General features: G+C 37.4%; 1 protein-coding gene across 1 annotated transcript in view; it reads left to right on the top strand.

Moving 5' to 3' along the window:
• LOC129225243 (putative methyltransferase DDB_G0268948) overlaps positions 1-12395 on the top strand; it is a 38488-nt gene that overhangs the window by 13810 nt on the left and 12283 nt on the right. The window contains exons 3-4 of the mRNA XM_054859818.1: positions 5300-5460; positions 9960-10176. Of these exons, the coding sequence (XP_054715793.1) occupies positions 5300-5460; positions 9960-10176 (378 nt within the window). The remainder of the gene's footprint in view (positions 1-5299; positions 5461-9959; positions 10177-12395) is intronic.

The raw sequence follows: 12395 nt of genomic DNA, 5'->3' as shown, positions 1-12395 counted from the left end.
GAAACCAAACACACATTAGCTAACAAGAAGTTGTCATAAAATCGGTTTAGTATGAATAAAATTAGTGTTTAGAAACAATTAAAATTTTGATTCATTGACTAAAAAGTTATCATACAAAACATCTCGCTACTAAAGTTTTTAGACCTTTTGGAAAAGTTATAATGCATGATTTTTGGAAATCGGAAGAGCAGGGAATCGTGTTACTAATCTATCAGTGCCCAATGTCGTGCTGTTTTGCCAGTTCAGCAAAATAAAAAGTTTTTTTTTTTTTTCGCCTTTGTGCTTCGAAAATATTTCTCTAACCTTCTGAGAAATAAAAAAAAATCTTTCTCTACTAGCGGAGCTGATTCTAAGAGTTAAAAAATAATTGAAGTAACACAAAGTTATGTATGAAAACACTTTTTATATTTTGCTCTTCAAAATCACCCAGGCTACTTCAAAAACTGTGAGGGGCTTAAACTTTTCATCATTGAATAATCTAGTCATGTCGGCGCTTTCAGCTTCAATGAGATATCGTCTGCCTCCAGCTCTGTTATTCACTATTCCAGACTTATGAGTCCATAACAAGGACGAAACTGTAGTCTCTGGATGTGAAAACTAGTCTGTCAGTAAATTGCTTGTAATTTTTCTTGCCTCATGCTAAAAATTTTATTTACAGTTGAAACATTTTATTTTTCGTTTTCAAAATCCAATCCAAATAACCATAACCCCAGCCAACCATACAGAAAAATAATTATCATCAAATCTTGTGTTAATTTCATTCGAAACTGAATCTATTACTTTTCATACAAAATATTCAAAAATCAATGTTTGACTTCACATCATCATGTGGATTTGTATTACTTTTTTTTTTTTTTTTTTTTTTTTTTTTTTTTTTTTTGCGCCTCTTTGAAATTGGCTCGGAGGAAGAATGTTTTTTGAAAAATTTCACGATTGATTGAAATATACATCTATAAAAATCTATTTTCAGCTTCAATTGTAGATTGAATTGTGGTAGTATGGTGCACAGATCAATTGTAAATTGAAATGTGGTTTGAATAGTCGAGTAGCGGATTGAAGATATAGATTTTAATAGAGTAAAGCATTTTTCAAAAACCTTTTTCCGATGAAAACAAATTGGATAAAAATTCAAACGAAGTCATACATGCTAAAAGGCATGAGCTTTTTCACCATTGAAAGAATCGTTTTGCAATAATTCTTCCAGTCAACAAATCACTGTTGAAGTTATAGAGAAGTGTTTTCATCGTTTTAACTCTTAAAGATTATCTCGTATCACTCCGCGATTACATAATTAATAGAGCCCCATAAAAGGTACTTGGTTGATATGTCTTTTTTTTATTCAATAACCACATGCATTTTTAAGAAGTTTCTATGAAATTGTTATAATGTATTGAGCAGCTGAAACTTGTTTCTAGCAAAAGAAAGCGATGAACACTCATTAAATAAATATACACTTAAAAAATGAGCGTAAAAGTGAATGTAAAATATCCTGGAATTTTCTTGTGAAAACCATGCTGCCACACCACTTTTCGCGAGCCTCTCATATTGAGCATACCATCGTTACACTGGGCACACAAGTGTGAAATATTTAACCTATATGAGGCAATGTCTTCTTTAGTTAAAATTAACCATGATTCTCTATCAGTTTTTTATGTTCTGAAAAAGCCGAAAATACTTCATAAATTTCTGAGTCATCATCCAAATAACGAAAAACACCTCCTCTAGTCTGGGAATGTGTCGAGTTTCATCAAATAGTTGCTGAGAACCAGCGAGATTTCCTTTAATGAACATTGATTTCCGACTTACATAAATTGAATTCACCCATTTTCTATCATTCTGCTCAAAAAATTTGGGGGTGCGACCGCCCCCTCTTGACCCCCCTATTTGCCGCCCCTGATTCAGGTCTATATATGCCTTAATTTTTTCCCTATTTCCTCAGAATTTATTGGGGGGTGGAGGACAGACATAACCACAGACAGACAATCGCTAATTCTAAAAGCCTTACTTCTATTTTTCTTTTTTTTAGTATCTATTTAATCATTTAATTTATTTTTAACTTTTCTTCATTTTCAATAATACTTTAATGCGACACATTAAGCCCCCTTCCAAATGTTTTTTCTCTTTTACTATTGTATTTGTAAATATACAGGCGAACCGAATGACCTTTTAATTTTCAATTACGGGCAAAGCCGTGCTATACTAGTATATATATAAAGTGTAAAAAACATTACGACTCCATGAATAAATTAAAAACGGCTATCAGTTCCGTTATGAATTAAAAGGCAAATCTTAAATATTGCTATCAATTTATAATATGTGCACCAGGATGCATATTGGCCAGTGCTTAGGAGCCACTTATTAATTGCGTAAGGATCCCGAGGAGGGAGGGGGAATCTCTATACATCCTTACTTTGGGAAGGGGGGTTTCAAACCCATTCTCACGTAAGGTTTTCCAAGTCGATGTTTTATATTAGAAATCTCGCGGTCAAGTGGTTTGGCAGGGATTATATTTCATTTGCGTCTGGAATGAAAAAAAACGTATTAGGCTCATCTGTTTTTTTTATTTGTTTTACAAATAATGGTAATGAATAGTGTAAAATATAATAAAAGAGCCGCACTTGTGGCATGTTTTACTTTTAATTAATATTGCATCATACAAAAAATGTCGAAACAACATTCGGTCTAGATTACAACGTTTTAGTAAATATTTCATTACACAAAAATGTTTTTAAAAATTTTTTAATAACGTTTCCAGTGGTGTAAGATTCGTAATTTTTTACTTTGAAAAACGAAATGGAATTTTAACAAAAAAAGGCAATGGGTGAAAATCCTACTTACATTTACATGGGGGTGGGAGAGGTTCAAAATTGCCAAAATTATCCTTGCGTAATTTATGAATGGCCCCTTAGCAGAAGAACGATAGCTAGTTTCCCTGGAAAGGGGCTGTACTGCAACAAGAGAGCTGCCGAGGAAAGAAGACATTTACAGGGAGGTTTCTCCTGTGAATTGCGGCGCACTTATTAGCGTAATAACGAGTCATAAAATATTTAATGACTTTCTGGTCATCATTGTAAAATGCTAAGTACTGATTTCTAAAAATATATGCGTCAAATTCTTCATTGTAAATTATTCACGAAATCTTTCTTTTTAAATATTTTAACATAGCAAAAGCTCAACAGTAACAAGCACAACATGTAAAAAAGATTAGGAAAAAAAAATGAATCAAGGAGCAAGCTCCGAATTAAGCTAAATTCATTCAAGAATCATGACTACTCCAAGCAAACTTTTTGAAAATTTGTTTTCATCGCAAATTGAAAATCTTTCGGACGAACGATTACTACATGAAAATTTAATGGGGTTGTTTCCTTCAGTCAAAAGTACTACTTTTAGTCATTGAAATGGATAGAATGAGCAAAAAATAAAAAATAATAATAATAACATGGAGCCAGAAAACAATTTTATTTTCCCACATTTTTTTTTTAAATTAATTTTTTGAAATGTCCGATTTTTCAAACAAGGCGTGGTCTTGATGACGTCCCAAATGATGCAATTTGGCGCATCTTTCTACTACGTTTCCACGTTATGATAATCAAGCAGCGAATTAAATTTGCGCTCTACGCTTGCTATCAACCCTATCGTTGCCAATACAAGTGAGTCAAGATGCAAATTAAATATTTTGCACTGTGAATGGCAATATTGAATGGCATTTCATCATTTGTGATGTCACAGGACATAGAGTAAACACACGAGAAGTGTAAACAATGAAAACTCACCGATTTAAGTAATTTTTTTAAGATATTAAACTTAAATCAATTATTTAAAAAATGGTCAGATCCTATGCTTTTAAGTCCTTCAAAAAAAAAAAAAAAAAAAAAATACTTTTAAAATTTTGGGAAACGACCCCATTCTAAATGAGCACGCTTCGATTCAGAATACGCGATTGGAGTTTTGCGAAAGGTAATAGGAAATAAGTATGTAGTTTTTTTTTCTGAGATTGATTCCCAATTAGGATCCACTTAACAATGGTGGAAAGCTTAAACTCCGAGGGCTTGAGTTTCTTTTTCTCCTGTAAGTACGTTTAATAAAAAGGTAAAGGAGATAAAAGTGATTTTATTTGTCCATCACGTTTTACAAACCTCAGTGTTTCATTTGAGCTTAAGTCGTCGGGCATTTTCATGCTTCAGCCGCGTTTACATGGACTTTTCTACCTCGAAAAAAAAACTGCTTTTAACCATTATCCGGTTATTTCCGTGTAAATGGGGCTCTTTCTTCTTCCTGCTATCTACTGGAGTAAAAGCGAGGTTTCTGCCCGGAATGCATTACGCGAAACGAGTTCGCTAACTTGTTCAGTATAGCCGCTAAGGATGTTGGGTAAAACAGCTTTCTCGGATTCAACCGAACAATTTCTCTCCGTCTCTTCACATCTGAACTGTGAAGTTTCCGACCTTTTTTTTTTTTTTTGAGCAATCATGATTGCTTTTTGCTTTTATTTGACTGTTTAGATGTTCCTGTGATTTTATTTTCTTACCAGCACCCTCTGCAGCATCACCGTCGACCGGCTCCTCACGATGCTGCTCCTCTAGCGAAAACAGTCTCCAGGTTGCATCCATGTCCTACACACACACACACGCATAAATACACACACCTACACACACACACACACGCGCGCGCGTGCGCACGCACACACAAATACATACACCTGCACACACAAACACATACTCAAACACATACACACACTCAAACACATACATACACACACACGCATACATAGACACCTACACATACACACACACCTACACACAACTACTCACACACTCATGCCTGCACACAGACACAAACACATATGTCTACACACACATACACATTCGCAACCACACACAAACACTCACACACACAACTACCCACACACTCATACCTAGACACAGACACACATGCCTACACACATATACACATACCCCCTACACACAAACACATTCCCCCTCCCACACACATAAACACACATGCCTACATACACACACACACACACTCGTGATTGCGAAAAACATAATTTGAATTGCAGATGTCTCAATTCAAATTAATTTTTAATTTTTTTTTTTTTCCCTTCGGAGTTGGAGCGGGGAAATGCGAGGTACAAAAGTCTCATATAAACGCGGCTACTGATGCAAATATCGTCACCTCAAAGCAACGGTAGGGTATCTTACTGTTATTCCTGGGATTACATATCTTGCTGTTGCTCTGAGACGACATTATAAAGACATTTTATGTGTTAACGTGTACGTGTCAAATTTCTTTCCCTCAGTATGACGGACCGATGGACCTCGCAATCGATGTTGGCTGCGGCTCTGGGCAAGGCACAGTTATATTGGCTCCATTCTTCAAGAAAGTCCATGGGTCGGACATCGCAGAGAGCCAAATCAAAGCAGCTAATGAAACCCGTGCAAGGCCGAACGTTACTTACTCGTAAGTATCATGCTTGATGTATTTAGTCAAGCGCATTTTGTACCTTGATGGGAGGTCACCGTGACCTTCCAAAATCTTCCTTATTTGGAAAATTTTGTCTGACGATTCGGCATGATGTATTTAGTCAAGCGCATATTGTACCTTGATGGGAGGTCACCGTGACCTTCCAAAAACTTCCTTATTTGGAAAATTTTGTCTGACGATTCGGCATGATGTATTTAGTCAAGCGCATATTGTACCTTGATGGGAGGTCACCGTGACCTTCCAAAATCTTCCTTATTTGAAAAATTTTGTCTGACGATTCGGCAACAAGATGATTCAACAAAATGTGGAGTTCTTTTCGACAAAATTATCATCATTCAGCAAATTGAGAATTTCCACGTTCCCAAAAATTTCAGTTCGGGGCACCCCCTAATTTTGTATAAGAACGAGTCAAATGTTAGCGAAACAGTGGTCGTAATTTGGTTGATGTTTTATTTAACCAAGCTAATTTATTTTTTATTTAACCAATAGAATCATCCTCGGCAAGCGCGAACAACTACGCTGTATGAGCTAAGGCCCCTATATATACGAGCCGACGCATCATCTTAAGATGAGCCTTTTTGGATCGGAGCGCGTGTTTGAGTGGTTGTCTTTTCTGGCGAGTAATCGCGTTTGGTGATTGTTCACTGCGAGCGATTATTAGCGGCACGTGAATCGTTTAATAAATAAAGTATTATTTTCGACAAATTTGGCGAAATCCGAAACTTTACTGTGGTAACCCTAACAGTGCAACAATGAAAAAATCCGATCCAAAATGGCTAAACTTGAGCTCATGCGTCGGCCTGTCTATATAGCGGCTCTAGTATGAGCTAGCGGTCGGCCAGCAGTGGTGTCTACTGTCTGACCACGCGGATTGTATGGAAAGATAAACATCCGTTTTACAGCCGGAAATGGACAAATATATTATTTTTTAGCGATGTCGGCTTTTGCAGAAGCAGAGTCTAATTCAAATGAGCGGAATACGCGCATCAAGTTTTTACTTTTCCCCCTCATTCAGATAGATTCGTCTCATCTGGATGTTTGAAAATTCCATACAATCAGTCTGCGCCAGGTTTTCGCCTTAAGACCTCATTGGGTTAACCCGTATAATCTAAGGCTCCTCTAGGTCCATTTCATTCGGAAAAACGTCGCTAATGGCGAGTCGCAACGGATGAATAGGTCAAGAATCATCATTCAACGATTCCCATTCATTGCAGAAATACTTGTGCAAGTCCTTCTCATAAATCATTTGTTTTTCTAATGGAGATGCGCTAGGGGCACAACCTTTTGCAGACCTAGTGCGATTCCCCGACATAGCACCCATTCTCTCACGTCTAATCACTACACCCTTCGACGCCCAATTTTCCCATTAGGTGGAGACACCTGGGCTCTCTTTAATGCGAAACTGCACTAGGAATTTAATTTTCTTACGAGTACTCCCAAGTCAAATGAGTACTCGAGGAATATTTTGCACTAGTGGTACTCGCACGGCTTTGCCCGTAATAGAAAAATTAAAAGGTCTTTTGGTTCGCCTGTATATTTACAAATAATGTATGGTTAATTTTCTCGCCAATTGGCTTGCGCCCATGTTACGGTTCCACGTTATGATAATTTCGTAATTTACTCGTCCATCTTATGATAGTTTTGTTCTTAAAATTGGAATAGAAAAAGAACCACATCGAATTTTCGAAAAATCGCTTCGAGGTGCACACCCCCGTGCTACAAACTAACTTTGTGCCAAATTTCATGAAAATCGGCCGAACGGTCTAGGCGCAAGGCGCGTCACAGAGATCTAGAAATCCAGACATCCTCCGGACAGAGAGAATTTCAGCTTTATTATTAGTAAAGATAAAGATGCCACATAATCATACGACATGGACGCTGTCGATTTTCTGCTCATACCACGTGATCCGCTTTCGGGGGACGAGTCCATTCTTCAATTGGGTTATCCTTCGTTCACTTCCCGCTCTACCTTTACTCACAGTTTTGGTATTCAGATTCACAAAATTATGACTACTGTTTCGTTTTTATTTCATCCACTCTCATATTATATACTAGTGGCACCCGCACGGCTTCGCCCGTAATAGAAAAATTAAAGGTCTTTTGGTTCGCCTGTATATTTACAAATAATGTATGGTTAATTTTCTCGCCAATTGGCTTGTACCGACGTTACAGTTCCACGTTATGATAATTTCGTATCTCGCCAATTGGCTTGTGCCCATGTTACGGTTACACGTTATGATGATTTCGTAATTTATGATAGTTTTTTTCTTAAAATTGGAATAAAAAAAGAACCACATCGAATTTTCGAAAAATCGCTTCGAGGTGCACACCCCCATACTACATACTAACTTTGTGCCAAATTTCATGAAAATCGGCCGAATGGTTTAGGCGCTATGCGCGTCACAGACATCCAGACATCCTCCGGACAGAGAGACTTTCAGCTTTATTATTAGTAAAGATAAAGAAGGCCATGAAAAGAAAAGGGCCAAAATTAATTGAATGTAAGAATATATAATTGAATGTAAGAGCCAAAATTAAATATTTGGAGATAACCAATACGAATGGTAAGTGACTAAGGTGACCCACTCCTCTGTTTTGAGGCAAGACATAGTACTAGTAGCCGTCGTAGGAGCTGCCATACAACGTGATTTAAAAAGACTTTTCAATGAAAGGGCCTACCTAGGACCGGAACTTTAAACGCATTTTACTCAAAACTTGAAAATGTCGATTTACATCCCTTTGCTTCTCACTGGCTGATCTTATACATATAAAATCTGAGTATCTATCTATCCAAGCTTCTTCTCCCGAACGACAGTGAACTGACCATCGAACCAAGTATCGATGGATTCGTCATCTTCCCGTCTTCATGTTTGGCTATCTTTACTAATAATAAAGCTGAAAGTCTCTCTGTCCGGAGGATGTCTGGATGTCTGTAGGATGTCTGTGACGCGCATAGCGCCTAAACCGTTCGGTCGATTTTCATGAAATTTGGCACAAAGTTAGTATGTAGCATGGGGGTGTGCACCTCGAAGCGATTTTTCGAAAATTCGATGTGGTTCTTTTTTTATTCAAATTTTAAGAAAAAAAACTATCATAAATTACGAAATTATCATAACGTGGAATCATAACATGGGCACAAGCCAATTGGCGAGATACGAAATTATCATAACGTGGAACTGTAACGTCGGTACAAGCCAATTGGCGAGAAAATTCACCATACATTATTTGTAAATATACAAGCGAACCAAAAGACCTTTAATTTTTCTATTACGGGCGAAGCCGTGCGGGTGCCACTAGTTTAACATAATCCTCCGATAATAATTAGCGGAGATATCAATTAAAAATTATTAATTATGACTCTTAGATTTCAAAATCAAATCCCTATTTTTCGAAGGCTTTCCTCCATTCAAATTATTATTCAGTGCTTCATCTCAACTTTCCGCAACAACGCTTTTATTAAAATGTATGTGAGCGTGAAGAAAATCATTGAGATGAAAGATCTGTTGCCATTTTTTTTTCTCGAATATGCTCAGGTAAAATTCTTGTTTTTGTTTTGAGGCTTTTCCTGTAATCAGGGGATTTAAAATGTTTACTTTATGGGGGTTTTCCGCAATCTGTCACAAAATTTCACTGCCTTTTTTTTTTTTTTTTGGTTCAAGCCTGAGTGTTGAACTCGCGTCACTTGACATAACTTTTATTTTCGAGGTGGACCGTGCAAAGCCGGGCGACGCAGCTAGTATGCTTATATATTTCATCTGTACCCCCCGTAAGTCTCGTGCCTGGTAAGTGTCATATTTGCCAAGTATTGAATAGATTAAGATCTGGTTTAAAACTGTGATGCCAATATTGATGGCGCAGTCAGGGGAAGGCCTAAAGGGATTCGTTAAAGGACGGGAATGTTGTTAGTCAGAAAAATACTAGATTCCAAAGGTTAAAGAAAAATGTGTTCTTTAAAAACAAGATTACGTGTTTATAATGATAAGAGAAAAACAAGAGTTCATTTCGGAACTTTTTTTTTTCCTTCACGAAGCAAAGTACCGAAGTTTCACGATTGTTCTGGTCAGGGCCGGATTTAAGGGAGGGCAGGTGGGGCTACTGCCCCGGGGCCTCCACATCAAAGGCCTCCCCCCCCCCACAATAAAATTTTTTCTAAATATCCTAACTTTTACAGGTCAGGGGATGTATTTACTATTCAAGTGCTGATCGAAAATATCGGATATATACATATATATCAAAATATTCGGATATATATCAAAGTATCGGATATTTTCGAAAATATGATCTTTTCGAACTCTGATTAGGGGACTCCACTCCTTCGTTGCCACGGGGCCTCCACACTTCTGGATCCGGCCCTGGTTCTGGTGAAATATCGAGTCATTCTCTGCCAAGTTCTAGTTTTAAAACTAGTGTTTTGGAATTATAACTTTAATTATGATCCCCTTTCGTACATTTAAATTGGCTTATTTTATTGCTAGCTTTGAACCCTCTGAAAAGCTGGACTTTCCCGATGGGTCTGCGCAACTCGTGACTGCCGGATCAGCCCTCCATTGGTTCAACATTGACGCCTTCTTCCCGGAGTGTCGTCGCGTCTTATGCAACAATGGCGTCTTCGCCGTCTACATCTACTACGCCATTAAACCCCTCGTCGACGATCCCGAACAAGCTGCCAAAATAGATGAGCTCTATGAAAGTGTAATGCTTTTAAACTTATCTCGTATTCCGAGAAAAAAAATTATCTTTTCAATAGCCAAATTTCGTTGTTGCGTGTCATTTTTCCTTTTTTTTTTTTTAACGTTTAGAGGCTTTCGTGCTTGTCGACACGCAAATGATTGCCATTTCTTAAGGAGCGCCAAGTATGTGACCATCATTTTTCCTAACACTTAAAGTTGATAATTGAATTAATCATCAAAAGATGGCACCACCAGTACCTTTACTTCACAATGGGGTTGTTTCCTTCAGTCAAAAGTAGTACTTTTAGTCACTGAGATTGATAGAATAAGCAAAAAAAAAAAAAAAACATGGACCCAGAAAATACTTTCATTTTCCTAAGTTTTTTTTTTTTTTAAATTGTTTAAAATGTCCGATTTTTCAAACAAGGCGTGGTCTTTATGACATCACAAATGATGCACTTTGGCGCATCTTTCTACTACGTTTCCACTTTATGATAATCATGCATCGAATTAAAATTGCACTCTACGCTTGCTACCTAACATATCGTTGCCAGTACACGTGAATAAAGATGCGAATTAAATATTTTGGGCCGTGAAGGACAGTACTGAATGGCATTTCATCATTTGTGATGTCATCGGCAGAAGCGTTAAACGACGCAAGAGCACCGATTTAAGTAATTTTTTTAAAAATATTAGACTTAAAGAAATTACTTAAAAAATGGTCAGATTCTATGTTTTTAAGCATGCTCTTTCAGAAAAAAATACTTTTAAAATTTTGGAAACGACCCCATTTGGACATAAGCTTGAACGGGAGAGAAACTTTCTCCAAGGGATTCTTAAGGATTTTGTCTCGTTTAGCCAAGTTTTTCTGCAAAAGATAGTCGTTTGTCAGTTAGCGATCAAATCATCGCTTAAAAAAATGTAGTGGAATCGTTTTAGTTCCCGGACTGAATTTTTCAAGGTTACGAATTTGTGATAGTTGGAGTTAACCTAAGATGACTGCGTAGTAATGTTGTGTTCAGGATCTGCGTAGCCTTCACAATGCTTCTCTGATTAGGTTTCTAACAACTTAGTTTAAAATTTCGGTCAATAATTTTTTTTAACGCGATTTCCAAGATTTGTTAATTTGTACTTCGAAGTTCTGGATGAAGCACGAAAAACATCAACTCCATTGACACCGGCGGCAGCAGGAAACATCAAGCGCAGTTTGTTCCTAATATATCAATGACAACAGCTATTCTCCAAACAGACGTGCCCACCAATCGAATTGCGGTTGTTCCTCTGAGATGCGAGTTGAAACTCGAAATAGGATTCGTTAAGCTTTGCTGATAGACGATTTGCTGAAAATGTGTGAAGTGCTCATCATTTTTTTAATGCGCTTACTAGCCGCAAGGGCGGCTAGATTATCGGCGGCCCCCCTCGACCTCGCCGCTTACGATGTGTTAGTTCACTCCTCCTTCGGTGGTGTACTTTAAGGGCTTCGTCCCCTTTTTGCCGTCTGCGACGAGTTGGTTGACACTGGAGTTGGTCATCTGCAGTACTAGTAGTACTGTGTACTACTTAGGCTTCAACCCGTACTTGCTGCTTAAGTTTAGCGAAACAATTTGAATTTAACTTTCTAACGCGTAAGTTGCATTCTTTCTATAAAAAAGAGGAAAAAGCGCATCAAGATACGCGCCACTTACTTAACTCACTCGAACCAGACTCAGCCAGCTGTATTTAACTTTGAGATAGAACAGCGACGAAAGTGCCGCAACCTCGTGGAGAAAGGGAGAAAACAAGATTCAGAATCGTCATTTTTAATTCATATCTCCGCTAATTAAAGTCTTACAATTATGCAACTTTGCCAAACACGATGCCCGAAATTTTTCGATACCTTGTTCGAGCCGCAAATTGCTATCATTTTACTTACATACATGCTTACATACTTATATTCATGCTTACATACATTCAGCAGTCAAAGCTCTTCAGAACGACTTCTGATTACTCCGACCCTTCCGTTATAGCAACCAATGCAAGAAGTCCCGTTCCCTGCCCATTCCATGGTTGCAATGTTATTATAACGTCCACTACAGCGTCCAAAATGAACCGTTCATTCCAATATAACGTCCACAATTAAGTTTCTTTTCTTGTTTTTTTTTTCGTTATCATGAGGGCTAACTATTCGAAAACTAATAATTAAGCATTTTATGTCTTTAAATTTTAAATATTTTAATTGAAATTAATTACAAGTTGGTCTAG

This window comes from Uloborus diversus, chromosome 6 (genome assembly GCF_026930045.1).
Source record: "Uloborus diversus isolate 005 chromosome 6, Udiv.v.3.1, whole genome shotgun sequence".
Lineage (NCBI taxonomy): Eukaryota > Metazoa > Arthropoda > Arachnida > Araneae > Uloboridae > Uloborus > Uloborus diversus.
This window is presented reverse-complemented; position numbering and strand designations above follow the sequence as displayed.